The 14,549-nt window shown below is 40.1% G+C and overlaps 1 protein-coding gene across 1 annotated transcript; it reads left to right on the top strand.

Moving 5' to 3' along the window:
• Positions 1 to 1,738: 1,738 nt before the first annotated feature.
• On the top strand, positions 1,739 to 10,149 carry LOC122972080 (phenolphthiocerol/phthiocerol polyketide synthase subunit C-like). The gene is made up of 6 exons (XM_044338839.1): positions 1,739 to 1,806; positions 2,245 to 2,398; positions 2,703 to 2,863; positions 3,037 to 3,243; positions 3,326 to 3,507; positions 3,625 to 10,149. The coding sequence occupies exons 1-6, from the start codon at positions 1,749 to 1,751 to the stop codon at positions 9,109 to 9,111; spliced, it is 6,249 nt and encodes a 2,082-aa protein (XP_044194774.1). The 5' UTR covers positions 1,739 to 1,748; the 3' UTR covers positions 9,112 to 10,149.
• Positions 10,150 to 14,549: the final 4,400 nt, after the last annotated feature.

The raw sequence follows: 14,549 nt of genomic DNA, 5'->3' as shown, positions 1-14,549 counted from the left end.
CATGTTTGGACCAGGCTTTGCCTAAAGAGGAATCGCAGCAGGGTGGTGTGTGTGTGTGTGTGTGTGTTTGAGGAGGGGTCAGGGAGTCATAAGGATGGTAGGAAGGAATGCAGAAAACTGTATCAGAGATTTATGTGAGAAAAAAAAGGATAAAATATATGGTATTCAATGTTTAATTGATTTATCTGTGTGGGAGTTTCAAGTTTCTTTCTGATCAGATGAATCAGATTCATTCCTTGTGTTACTATCAGTACATCAGCCTCATCTTTCCTCTGGGCTTGAATAAACAGTTTAACAGGGAGTCATAATGAAAGTACTTTAACAGTGCTTTCACATCAGTGTAAATTACTAAAAATGAAGCCACACCCTCCCTCTGATAAATAATGAACAGTCCCTAACGAGTTAGCTTTGACAGCTTACTCTTTAATGTTGCTATGGTTACAGGTTGGGTAGCGGATGAATTTAGAACCGTGATGAAAGAGATGGATATCAAGGATACTCAACTTGATGCTCTGGCAACCCTCAACTTCAGTATTACACTGTGAAAACGACCTAATTGGACAAAACTAACAATAAGTTAATGGCATATTTAAACTTCAGGTGTTAGGTGTTGTTAGATAATTTGTGGTTATTGCTCAGGCATGTTGTTTTATTGAGCAACTTCATCTTTGTATGTAAAAAGTCTCCCAAAGTGAATTAAGGTCCTGTGAGGTTTGTTGTGCTTTCATGTCAAGTAAGAAAGCTGTAGTAGAAAGGTTATACTAAGAGCTTTTCCAGTACATGTAGGTCAGTTCTCCTACCTGTTGAAATATAGCCTGTTCCCCTCCGGAAGCAAATAAAGGTCCTTTTTTTAAAAGGACAAAAGTGTAAGTAACAACTGATCTTTGATATTAGTGGGAGAAATGTTTACTATTTAATGCTACCTTTCTCCTTTTCCATGAGTAGATCAAGAGCAGAGTTATAATTGTAGTCTATATGTGTCATAAAGACATGAACATTATTTAGAAAATAAATTACCCTCCGCCTGTCCATCTGATTTGTTTGTGAAGGTCAGACTTCATTTTATTTTGACAATCCTTTCAGCAGCAGCCTGAGCAGTACAGAGACACACAGGCAGGTGAGCTCTGATGTCATAGTGAAATATAGCCATATATTCAGGAGCTGAATGAAAAGTAATACAAGCAGAAGATTTTGACATGATTCAAAGATAGGTTTGAGCATTGCTGTGGCTCTGTCATGAAACTCTTGAGTTGTGTCGCCCAAATCAACAAACTGAAGGAAAGACAGAGGTAGGCTACACAATCTTAGGTGAGGTTTGAAAATGGTGCACAACAGATAGTTGGTTTAATATGATAAGCTTTAAAGAAACAATACCTAGAGTCACCCCATTGTTGGATAACGTATTGATTTACTCATTAAACCTGGTCTAATCATTTGACAGGCACCATAAGTGTGTGCACTGAAGTCCTTCATCTCCATGGCCATGCATACAATCAATCATTAATGTTTAATAACCAAAAGAAGCTGGCTATAAGAACCAACTGCAAGTCCAGCAGTGATACCATCACTGAGGGAAAAGGCAAACAGTATGGATGTAAGGATGCACTGGTGCATGACAAAACTGGACTAATTACTAAGTTTTAAAGGATGCTGAAGACAGATGTGATGTTGCCAAAGAGCAAGAGTGACGTTGACTTAATAGTGCAGTAAAGATTTTTGATTTTCTTCTTCAGTCATGTTCAAGCAGGATGGAAGAAGCTGAGGATGGCATTGCAGTGGTGGGCATTGGATGCAATTTTCCAGGCGGTAAGGCATTTCAATTTGGGAAATTAGTTTTATAGTTTTGGTTTGTTGAATTTCTAAACATTTTACTGACAAATTCACGATTTACAGATATCTCGCAATGACACTTGAAAACTGACAAAATTAACTGGACAAAAACTACAAAAAAAAGAACTGCATTATTTCAACATTTTACCTCTGAAATTGAACTTCACTTGGGAAGTTGACTCTTATGTCAACCTAACATTCTGGGTTAATTAAATTCATATTCTGGTACTTCTAAAATAAGGATGTGTCATTATGTTTTTTTATTCAAATTAATTCATTGTTGCTAACTTATATTTCATAATATAACTTCTACCCTCTTTCACCATAACACCGTAATACTAAATGCTTAATAGTATTAAATTATTCTTATTACCTTGGTGGAGCCTTTAACTACTGTGTATATCTTTCAAACAGGAGAAGGACTTGACAATTTCTGGGAGGTTCTGGTGAATGGGAGAAACTGTTCTGCGCCAGTTCCCAAAGAGAGATTTGACTTAGCCAGCTGGTATGACCCTGACGACAATAAAGCGGGTAAATCCCGCACAACCAAGGCTGCTCTCATTGATGGGTATGGTCTTTAACCCTAACACATAGACACTAAGAATGTACAAATAACAATGGCAATATATGAAAACATGTTTTAAAATTGTTATAGAAGTGATTTCATCAAAAATAAAGATTTGCCACAGAGCAAAAATTTAGCTCTGGAGAACCTTAATTTTGGTATTTATTTAAACAGTGGTGTGAGGAAAGTCCATTCTTGTTTCCTCTCACATTTGCTGTGATCAGCACCTGATTTAATTATACTGGTATACATTATCATCTATTTCTGTTATTATATTTGATCTAATGATGTTTTTGAATGTTTTCAGTTTCAATGAATTTGACCACAAGTTCTTCGGCATCAGTGACAGTGAAGTGGAACAAATGGATCCTCAACAGAAACAGCTCCTTCAGTGTGTCTACAGGGCTTTAGAAAATGCTGGAATTCCTATGGAGAAGGCCAGTGGGACCAGGACAGGAGTGTTTTTCGGTTAGATAGTAAAAATATTTTTACAGTGACTTGCTATTCACAGTTGTTTGTAATATTACTAATAATGACTTTATGTTGACAAAAATATGATTACTTTCTGCCAAACCGAAATTCCATCCATTTTTTTTCTTTTTTCCTTGAATCATCTATTTTTTATATTGTTTTTATTACAGGCCTAATGAACAGAGATTACGAAACAAATGCTGCACACATGCATCCAAGTATGATCAACCACTGGACTGGCACAGGGCTTTCCATGAGTATAGCAGCAAACAGGGTCTCCTACGTCTTCAACTTCACTGGGCTCTCACTGTCTATAGACTGTGCCTGCTCATCATCCCTCGTGGCTCTTCATCTTGCTTGTCAATCCATTAAACAAGGTCTGTATTTCTAATTAAAGACAATGACAGATCCTGTAAAATGAAATTTCAAAATACTGTATACTGTTTTCCCTCTCATCAGGAGATTGTGACATGGCTGTGTGTGGAGGGGTCAACAGTATCTTAGCGCCAAGGATGTTTGTTGCTCTCAGCAAGGCCAGGATGATCTCACCTGAAGGGACCAGTAAACCTTTCTCCAGCAGAGCAGATGGCTATGGTAGAGGGGAGGGCTGTGGCGTTCTTCTCCTGAAGCCACTAAAAAAGGTCAGAATATGCAGAGGGTATTAAAAAAGATCCATATATTTTTCAATGTTATAAATATTATATAAATAATACCTAATTATACTCTCATTGTTTCATTTTGGTCTTGTTGCTTTACAGGCTATACAAGACCATGATCACATCTGGGGTATCATCAGCAAAACAGCCGTCAACCAAGATGGTCACTCAGTCACTCCAATCACCAAACCCTCCATGGCACAACAAGAAGAGCTGCTGCGAAGTATCTACTCAGAGTATGACCTCACAAATGTCCAGTACATAGAGTCACATGGGACTGGGACCCCAGTTGGAGACCCAACAGAGGCAGAAAGCATCTCAAACGTCATTGCTAAAACCAGACCTCCTGGTTCAGAGACAGTGCGGATTGGCTCTGTGAAGAGCAATATTGGACACACAGAATCTGCTGCTGGAGTGGCAGGACTCATTAAGGTCCTCTTAATGATGAAGCATGAGACCATTGTTCCCTCCATTTTCTACTCCGAAGAGACTGCCAGTGTAGATGCCAAAGCTCTGAACATTAAAATTCTTAAGGAAGTAGAAAAGTGGGAAGCCTCTGGTGCAAGAATTGCAGGAGTGAACAACTTTGGTTTTGGGGGTACAAATGCCCATGCAATTGTCAAACAGTACAAACAGTCACACACTGAGATAAAGAATGACAGGAAGCAGGCAAAGTATTTTGTCATGTCGGCAAATTCACCAAAATCCATCACTCTGATGATGGAAGACACAATTAAACGGCTAGATGCAGATTGCAAAGTTGATCTAGATTCTCTGGTGTACACATCAGCTTGCAGGAGGAGCCACCTGAAACACAAATACAGAAAGGCCATCGTGGTTTCATCTATAATTGATCTTAAAGAGAAGCTAAGTGCTGCTGTTAGCAAAACATTTAGCCCGTCCTACTCAGATCCAAGGTTAGTGTTCGTCTTCTGTGGAAATGGTGTCACTTATCATGGCATGTGCAAGCAGCTTCTAAAACATGAGCCTGTATTCAGAGATAAGATCAAACAGATTGCACATTTTTTTCAAAGGCTGAGTGCACTGAACATCTTGGACACACTTGAGAGTGAGTTTGAGAGTAGTGACTTCAAAAACCCAGATGTTGTCCAACCTCTCCTCTTTGCTATCCAGGTTGGCATTACCACCTTATTCAGACACTGGGGTGTCAAGCCTGATGCAATACTGGGTCACTCTGTTGGCGAGGTTGCAGCCGCCCACTGCTCTGGCCTCTTGTCTCTTGAGGATGCAGTGAAGGTAATCTATTTCCGCAGCACTCTCCAGAGAAAAGTCACAGGGGGAAAGATGCTTGTGATCAGCAACATGGCTGTATCAGAGGTGACTGCTCTTCTCCCTCAATACTCTGGTAGAATTTGCCTTGCTGCTTTTAACAGCCCAGAGTCCTGCACCCTCTCAGGTGATGCAGATGCAATAGATAGCTTTCATATGAAGCTAAGAACCACAGCCAACAGTCAGAATCTGTTCCTCCGTGTACTGGATGTCCCTGTTGCTTATCACAGCCACATGATGGATCCAATTCTGCCAGAAATCAAGCAGACAATTGGTTCCTTACAGGTCAATGATCTTGACACAGAGTTGTTCTCAACAGTGACAGGCAAGGAAGTACATCAGGGTGATTTCTGCACAGGTGCATATTGGGCTAGAAACATCCGTGAGCCAGTTGCTTTTGAGGAAGCAGTGAGGTTAGCAACTAAAGGGAAGAAGAATACAGTCTTTGTAGAGATAGGGCCAAGAAGAGCCCTACAGAGAAATATCATGGAATCACTGGGTAATGACACAGCTGTTCTTGCTTCAGTACAGCCAGAGAAAGATCAAGAAACAATAATGTCAGTTGTTTCTAAACTGTTCGAACTGGGTGTTTGGGTAGATTGGAACACATTCTACACAGGATATGAGACCATGCCACTGCCGTTCCCACAATATCAGTTTGATTGCTCAGACAGGGATGTTATCATCAAAGCAGCACAGAAAAACACAGCAAGTAATCACCCTGTCCTCTGTCAGACAGGAAGTGAAAGCAATGTTTTCAGCTGTGATCTGATGTCTGATTCTTCTTTCTACCTGAAAGAGCACAAACACAACAATATACCCATCATCCCTGGGGCCTTCTATGTTGAGTTGGGTTTAGCCACATTCATGGCCATTGCCAAACCAAAAGTGCCTCTCAACTCACTACAGCTCAGTGTCAATTTTCACAGTCCGTTTGTTTTGACCCAAAATTCACCAGAAATGAGGGTGAAACTAGAACAAACAGAAAATGAAACTAGTTTCACAGTATTCTCCTCATCTGCAATGTATGCAACAGGCACAGTGGTTTCAAAGAAAGAGAGGCTGATTGAGGAGCAGTCCATTTCCCTAAGCTCCATCTACAAAAGATGCACATCGGTAGTAAGCTCTGAGGAATTTTATGGGTATCTCTCTCAAGGAGGCTTTCAGTATGGAGAGGTCTTCCAGAATAAGGGGGATGTGCACTATGGGGAAGATCTGAAAGAGGCATTTACAGTTGTCACAGTTCCAGAGGAACTGCAGTCTCAGTTGCATGACTACTGCATTCATCCTGTTGTGCTGGATTTTCTGATGCAGCTTCTACCAGTCACAGTCGAGCACATTTTTGATGGTAGACCAGGATTTCCTGCAAAAATAGGAAGTTTGACAGTGTTGGAACCCTTGAAAGATGAAATGATTGTCTATCTGAGAGCAACGGATGTGGGTGTTGATCACTTTGAGGTCTGTGGCTGCTTTGCAGATAAAGAAGGCAGAGTGTTGGTTGAGGTTAAGCATGCGATAATCAAGTACCTTGGCAGTCGTTTTCATGTGGTTGAGGAGTACTTCTACCATAATGACTTTGGTGTCATCTCTGAAGGCATCACATCTGCTCTCCCTCCTAAGGCCTTGGTCTTTTGCGATCATCTAGGGATCTCTAAAGGCCTGCAACAACATTTGGACTCAAGGTCTAGATACATTTCCTTCACACATGCAAAAGACATCTTGAGCCATGGGTTCCCCGCTCTCTTGGCAAATCTCAATATCACAGATATTGAGAAAAACTTTAATGAGGTCTTATTTATGTGGGGCAAAGAAAACCTCACTTCACTGGAAGCTGATGTTGTCCTGCAGAATTTGGCGAGCTGCTGTGAGACTTTCCGCCAAATAGTCCTTGAGCTCAAGCGGATTCATTTCCCAAACTCCATCAGAGTGGTAACCTACTGTTCATCTGACATCACATTAGAACACATAAATCCAGGTTTTGCGCTTGCTGGCATGACAAGATCATGTGCTGCAGAGATACCAGATCTTTCATTTCAGTTGATTGATATAGGCACTATCTCTGCTAAGGACATTGCAGCTCTTTCTGATGTCCTAAGATCGTATCCTTGCAGCAAGTACCCAGAATTGGTGGTAAAAGACGGACTGATTCTGAAACCTTCCATTGTGCATACCCCACCTGAAATAATTGACAACTCAGGGGGCAGTTTTACCTCTAACATGTCTGAGCCCTACATCCTTCAGACAGCTGATGCACATAAGATAACTCAACTGAGTGCCATTCATTTTGACGAGGAGGCCCAGCAAATCAGTGATGTATCAGTTGAAATTCAGCCCACTAAGATATGTGTTCATTCGTCAGATTACTTCCCTGTCAGTGCCTCACATCTGAAATTTGGCCAGACACTATACTGGGACAAACAATCATCACAGAACCATAAGCTACTGACTCTTGATTTCAGTGGTACTATTACAGCAGTTGGAAAACATGTCAGGGAGTTGAAAGTGGGAGACCAAGTTGCTTGCTGTTACCCTGTGGTGGCAGCCAGCAGGGTCAGAGTTCCAGAGGATGTGTGCTACAGCACCAAACGCTTCCCATACCTTAAAAAAACACCCTGTGTTTCCTACTTTGTGCTAGCATGGGAAATTTTGCATCGAGCCTTGCCTGGAGCCAAAAATCGTCTAGGAATCATATCCTCTGTGCCTGACTCTGCTCTGATAAAAGTCTTAGCACTCACTTCTCACAAATCCGGGTGGAATGTGATTGTTGGAACACAGTGCAATGACTCTTTTGTAGATGTCAATCAAATGGACGCATTTGTTGTCCTGCCTCCATTTGATGAATCCCTGATTGCTAATGTCTGCAACTTTCCTGGTGTCCAACATGTTGTCATCATCTCTGAATCTCAGATGCAGTCATTGCTTGCTCAGGATTTGTTCCAAAGTGTAAAGGAAAGTGTTCATGTGCAGACAATTCACATGCCAGTCATTTTACAAAAGGGATCCTTGAGTGCACAAAGGCAACACATTTATCACTGGCTCAAGTCCTTGAACTTGAGCAGGACATTTTCTCTTGAAAGCTTTACCTTTCAGAATATGAAATCTGAAAGCATCATGACCCTTCGTTCAAAGGAACCAGAATCATATTTCAACTCAAAGAAACTGGCTGTTGTGGCTCTAGAAAAAGGTCTCAGCAATACACTATCTAACATTCCACTGCTGCCAAAAAACAAACAGCTTTTCCGAAAGAGAGCAGTGTACATTGTGGCAGGTGGTCTCTCTGGTCTGGGCTTTGAAACGGTCAAGTTCATCTCGCAAAGAGGGGGTGGGTACATTGTCATACTCTCCAGGAGCAAGCCCACTCCAGATGTGCAAAAAGAGATGCAAAATGTGGAGAAACAGAGTGGAAACTGCATCACTGCAATGCAGTGTGACATATCTGTCTGTGAGCATGTGCACAAGGTTATCAGTGTCATCAGCCTGAAATTCCCTGGTTGTCCAATCAGAGGAGTGTTTCACAGTGCAGTTGTCTTGCATGATGGGCTTATTGAGACCCTTGACAGATCTCTCTATGAGAAAGTTCTCAAACCCAAAGTAAATGGTGCACTTAATTTACACCATGCAACACTGAGCTGTCAGTTAGATTACTTTGTGTGTTACTCCTCCATCTCAGCTTTTCTAGGAAATGCATCACAAACAAACTATGCAGCAGCCAATACATTCCTCGACATGTTCTGTCAGTACAGGCGCAACCTCGGGTTGCCAGGACAGTCTATCAGCTGGGGAGCTCTGAACCTTGGGCTCCTCTTGAACAAAGAGCATGTCCAGCAATTTCTGGAGGCAAAAGGGATAATGATATTGGATGTGGCTGAGATTCATCAAAGTCTGGAGCAATGCCTTGTGCTCAACCGACCCCAACAGGCTGTTTGTAGGTTTCACTTCAGAAATCTCAGGTACAACGTCCTCTCTCAAAATGCAGCCTTGCATATGCGCCTGTACACAATAGTAGAGGAGGTTTTCCTAAAGTCCAAAGAGACAGATTCTCAAACTAAACCAAACAACTCTGTCTCACCAAAAGACTTTCTTGTCTCACTGCTTACTGAGACCATTGGCATCGACAAGAGTGAGCTGAAAGATGAATCACTTCTTTCATCCTTAGGCATTGACTCTATGCAGGCCATGACTCTGCAAAATCTCATCTTTCAAGGGAGGGGTGTGAATGTGCCTTTGGTGATGTTGTTAGATCCCAATGCCATGCTATCAACAGTGGTAGCTTTCCTGAGTGAAGAAGTTGGGGATTAAAATGTCAGCGATAACCAAGAGTCTCTTCCAACTGAGGACACAAATGATGTTTCAACCAGATTGTAAAAATGTCTGATGTAGATATTAGAAAAATACAAATAGCCTTGGTTAGCAGAAGAAAATGCTGAAGTGGTAGATTTTGACAGTGAAAACCACTCCTCTCATTCAACAACTTGAAGACTGTCACAACCACTCTGATTTCCTCCCGTCTGGACTACTACAATGCCCTTTATTTGGGTGTTAGCCAGTCATCCCTGTCTCGCTTGCAACTAGTGCAGAATGCTGCTGCTCGGCTAATAACTGGCACAAGGAAGAGAGACAGCATCACACCTATACTGGCCTCCCTGCATTGGTTACCAGTCAAGTATGGGACTGAGTTCAAGGTACTTTTATTTGTTTTTAAGCCTGGTGCCCCAGTACATCTCGGAGCTTTTCTGCCCCCTTCACAACACCAGATCTCTTAGATCCTCTGGCCAACTGTTGCTCGCTGTCCCTCGATTGCGGCTGAGGGGTAAGGGTGACCGTGCATTTGCTGTAGCTGCCCCTAAACTTTGGAACAGCTTACCTTTTGGAATAAAGTGTTGTCCTTCCCTAGACACTTTTAAGGCCAAACTAAAGACTCACTTGTTCGCTCGGGCCTTTGACTGTCGTTAAAACCCAGTGTTCTACTATTATTTGTTTTCTATTTGTTCTTGTTTCTTGTTTGATGTTACCCTGTTGCATTGTTTTGATTTATTCTTGATATCTTATTGTACAGCACTTTGGTCAACTGTGGTTGTTTTTAAATGTGCTTTATAAATAAATTTGATTTGATTTGATTTGATTTGAATTCAATAGTGAGCTGATAATAGCCATTGCAATACAGCCGCATTCATGTGTTAATTCCATATGTTGATCCTGTTTTTTTTCTATGTTTATTTCTGTTTTAGTTTTCTGTGTGTGTTTGGCTCAGGTTATTGTTTTAGTTCATTCTGGCATCGTAGTTTTACATGTTTTTTCATTTTTGTAAACGTACATCACTTATTTTTACTCAATTTTGTGGAGACAAAAAATTGTACTTTTGTATTAGTTTTGTATTGCAGTTTTACTCATTTTTCATTGACATGTTCATGATAAAAAAAACAAAAAGACTCAGTATTAAAATGAAATACACAATAGTTGTTGATAAATGATTATTTGAATAATTTGTTAGTTTTGTACCAAATTTTATATTATTTTATAAATATTCAATAAATTTGAATCTTTCAAGCTTGTGTCTTTAATTCAAATCAATTATTATATTTACGTGAACTTAAACACTTTCACCTTTATCTGCCTGTTTGTCAATGTCATCCTGCTATAGGTCATGTTCATTTCTTACCAATGCAAGGTCACTGATTTTGATTATCATCATTATGATGATGATGGACCAAAGCATACAGTATTCTGGCATCCCCCGTAAATGTTAAACTGGGGGCATGTATGACTCGTGTGGACATAGTTTTCCTATGGGATATTGCCACCAAAAGAAAAGATATGTAAATGTCAACAGATGCAGTAATCTATAACATTAATGTTTACACTAATGTTTTACTACTAAAGCGAAATTACAATCACAGTTCAGCAATTCCTCCTCAGTTAAGAAATGATTTGACTATATGACTATTCTGAAGTGTTTTTACAATACAAATATTTGGTACCATAAACAAGCTGCCAATTTCTCTACAAGGGTTAAGGATAGTGTATTTAAAAATGCTCTTTCATGCAGATGACACAGTCATAATTTTTACATTTTAATTTGGAATCCTATTACTGTATATGATCCTATACATCTCTTGACCACAAGGGGTGTTATGTGTAGATGCTTGACTGTTAGACCCAAGCAGATCCTGGTCTGAAAAGTGAAACTAATGCGAAAGTATTTTAAACCTGTATTCTTTCTAATGGCCAGCAAGGGGCAACTACACTGGTTGCAAAAAGAAGTCTGATTGTATGGAAAAAGAAGTCTGATTGTATGGAAGTCTATGAGAAAATGACCCTACTTCTCGCTTGATTTATTACCTCAGTAAACACTTTCCTAATGAGTTTATGGTCTCAATTGCTAGTCTTCTTCTATAAAGCATGATGTTCATTTTGTAAATTACAGTCCCATTTAGAGTAAAATAGATGTTAAAGCAAGGTATGCTATAGGGCATGGCTACCATGTGACTGAAAAGTCACTACTACAGTGACAATGTTGATTACGTAATGTAACCATTGCGTAACTCGAGATTCACAGAGTATAGGCATAGCTGCCGCTATTTCACAGTGTGTTTTCAGTTCAAGAAAGTTAATTGCAACATTTTGGTTGCCTAAAAAAAGTTTTGTTCAGTGTTTGGTTGTACTAAAAGACCCTCCCTCTAAGGAGTCGGCTATTCAGTTTATCCGAAAAGTACATTTTGTTTTAAGGGTTGTAAACCTGTTTTCTGTTAACGTCCTGTCAACAGTTTTACAGATGTCCCTTTTGCAATGGTGGTTTATGGGGAAATTGCTTTTTGGGCCACATGGGGATTTTTCACTGCAATACCGTGAGTGACCACTGGGAAGAACTGGCTGCAAAGCTGAGTGGCAGAGCCCTATCCAGCTCTTATAATACATCCATGGAGTCATGCATGCACGAGCAGGTCTGCCATTTTGGACAGCTAGGTACGGCAACACTACTTGGACCAACCACATGTTGTCACTACAGGATTTGAGCCTGTCACTACCATGGATTTCCTAAATACCTGGTGGTTCCACAGGTGTTTTAAATCCCTGGTGGTGATTAGAACAGTGTTTATTTGTGGCTTCTCGGGCACACAAGCATGGTTAACATAATTTTTCCCACCATGACCAACACTAAAGTCCAGTTACTTTCTTTTCTCCTGTAGTTTTTACTAAATCGGATGAGGAAGTTGAGAGGTAGGTGCAGTCTGTCCCTGCCTTTATCAAACTGTCCTCTCTGATGTATGCTGTTATGCTGACCCCTGCTGGACAAAGTGGGGAAATACATACAACTTGTGCAAACCTCAGTGATTTTGAGAGAAAGACCCTGATAGCAAAATAAAACACTGCCACTAACAGTTTCTTCTTCTGCACAGGATTTAACTGCAGTGATACTGTATAGCAGAGTAGTTTAATTCACCACAAAACGTGTTTTCATTCACTTTCCAGCCAGGGGCGGATCCAGATTATTTTCAGGTGGGGGGCACAGGGGGGAACAACAGTTATGACCCACCGTTCTCCGTGGTGATTACACACCTGCTGTTAGTCTGCAGGTCGCCGCAGTGTTTTTAATTATATTTCTAAAGTAAAATAGGCACTGAATTTTCATTCATCTTGTGAAGATTTGGATATCATGTTTTTTGTGGACTGTTCTGTGAAGTCTTAGAAATTTTGTTATTGATGGAATTCACAACACTGAGTCTCTGACATCAAGACAAACTGGTAAGTCAGTCTTAATTTATAAAGCGGCGGTTATAATTCTGTACATTATATAATACATCCATGATCTAAACAGAATCAACATTAGAATAGAATCATTAGAATATTCACAGTTGTTTTGTGATGTAACAAATGCAACAGTAGCTTTGGTAGGTCCTTTACCTGCATATTTCTGAAGGACAGACAGGAATACAGGAGCAACCAGGGCCAAAGAGGGAGCAAGTTTCACATCTGAGTACCTGAATCCCCAGACAGAAGAAAGACAACATCAGGAGATTGGACCTCTCTGGATGTGTTATCACTGGAGTTCTAGTTTCTTCACCCAATGATATTTCTGAGGAAAGAGGGACACCGAGGAGGCAACCTAAAATAATCCAAACTAGTCCAATCTAACTACTACTAAATTTATCTTAATCTGATGCAATCTAATCTGACATACTCTGGATTAGATCAGATCTGACACATGGTCAAATCTATTATAGTTATGTTAGATTTCATTATTATTATTATTATTATCATTAATCAACGTCCTGAACATACTCAAGCAACCACTTGATAACATCCTGAGTGTCGTTGGCTTTTAACGGTTTCGGTGTTAATAACTGAGTGAGGACTTTTTAGTTTAAGAGCAGAAATGTGAAAAATAATAATAGTGTCTAGAACAAGTGTAATACAATCCAGTTTAATATAAAACAGAATAAACACACCTTTAGCAAAAATACAACACTTAACACTTCTTGAAACTGAACAAAAACTGGCATCTTCATGAGAAATAAGAGGGATAAAGATAACAGTAGTGTGCATTGTCCATCACAGTCGACTACAATTCATCTTTCTAATGCTGTAAAGATCTGGTTCACCTAAAGCTCATGAAGTATAAACAGGGTGTAATATGTAAAATAACATCTTACATAAGAAATATGAGAATAGATGTAAACTAACCATGACAGCATGACTGTAGAGCATATTACTGATCATAACTACAGGACTGAACATATTGGAATTGAGCAGGTGCACAAGATTTCTTATGAAACTTCAACTTCAGTGTACACAGCCTTTTTGCTGTTTTTGACAAACTCCTGTGACTGTAGAGCAGTCAACCTCAGCTCAGAATTATTAAAAAACTATGTGTGGAGCACAGCAGGAATAGAAACAGTGGATTAACAGTGCACAGGGTGTTGATTCAGAGAGCTCCCACAAAAAAGTTGAATCAGGCCTCCATGTGACGTCATCTGGCAAGATGCTGCATTGGCCAATCACATACATGCAAGCACACGCTCCTGGCGGATTACTTTACAATGTGAACTAACTCTGCATTCATGTGGTCATAATCAAAATCATCAATAAAAATGAGTTCCCAACTGAAAAATTTCATGTGAATGCCCCCTCAAGTTGGAACAACAACTTGGAAAGTCAGTGAAAATTTTGGTACACGACTCATTGACTTTGATGTTAGGGATGTGCAGAGAGCCCAGTATTCATTTTTGTATCTATATTTGTTGAGGCAGCAAAATTATTTATATTTGTGTTTGTGGAAATAGGTGTAAAAATCCAGTTTTGCTTACGCTTTTAATTTTAGGATATTAAAGTATTAAAGTGTTTATGAAAAAACTATCTTATGAAGAAGGTCCCTACACCAGGTATCAAACTCGAGTCTCCCAGATCATAGACTGCACTGACTACTGAGCTAAAACCAAATGTATCACAAATTTGCAGACAGACCTCTACTTATTATACACCCATAACATGGAGAGAGCACAGCCAACTTTAAAGGCGATTGCTTTGCACTTTTCATTTATTGCCTATTTTTTACAACCCAACTTTTTGGAAAGGAGAAAGGGAACAACAGGTTATGGAGAGTCCCTTGGGAGCACTTCACTTGTGTCAGTAGCTCAGCTTAATCTCTGGGAACACCCCTAACTCCGAGAGTGATGTCCAAATAAGGAAATGTGGGTCATGCAGCAGGTGGATGTGACTCCCCTCGTTGAAACCTGCTG

Source organism: Thunnus albacares, chromosome 21 (genome assembly GCF_914725855.1).
Source record: "Thunnus albacares chromosome 21, fThuAlb1.1, whole genome shotgun sequence".
Lineage (NCBI taxonomy): Eukaryota > Metazoa > Chordata > Actinopteri > Scombriformes > Scombridae > Thunnus > Thunnus albacares.
This window is presented reverse-complemented; position numbering and strand designations above follow the sequence as displayed.

Excerpts from the sequence above, each read along its gene's own strand:
- LOC122972080 (XM_044338839.1), top strand. The coding sequence starts at position 1,749 with ATGGAAGAAGCTGAGGATGGCATTGCAGTGGTGGGCATTGGATGCAAT. Across the intron at positions 1,807-2,244 it reads TGGATGCAATTTTCCAGGCG|GAGAAGGACTTGACAATTTC; the intron begins GTAAGGCATTTC and ends TCTTTCAAACAG. Across the intron at positions 3,508-3,624 it reads TCCTGAAGCCACTAAAAAAG|GCTATACAAGACCATGATCA; the intron begins GTCAGAATATGC and ends GTTGCTTTACAG.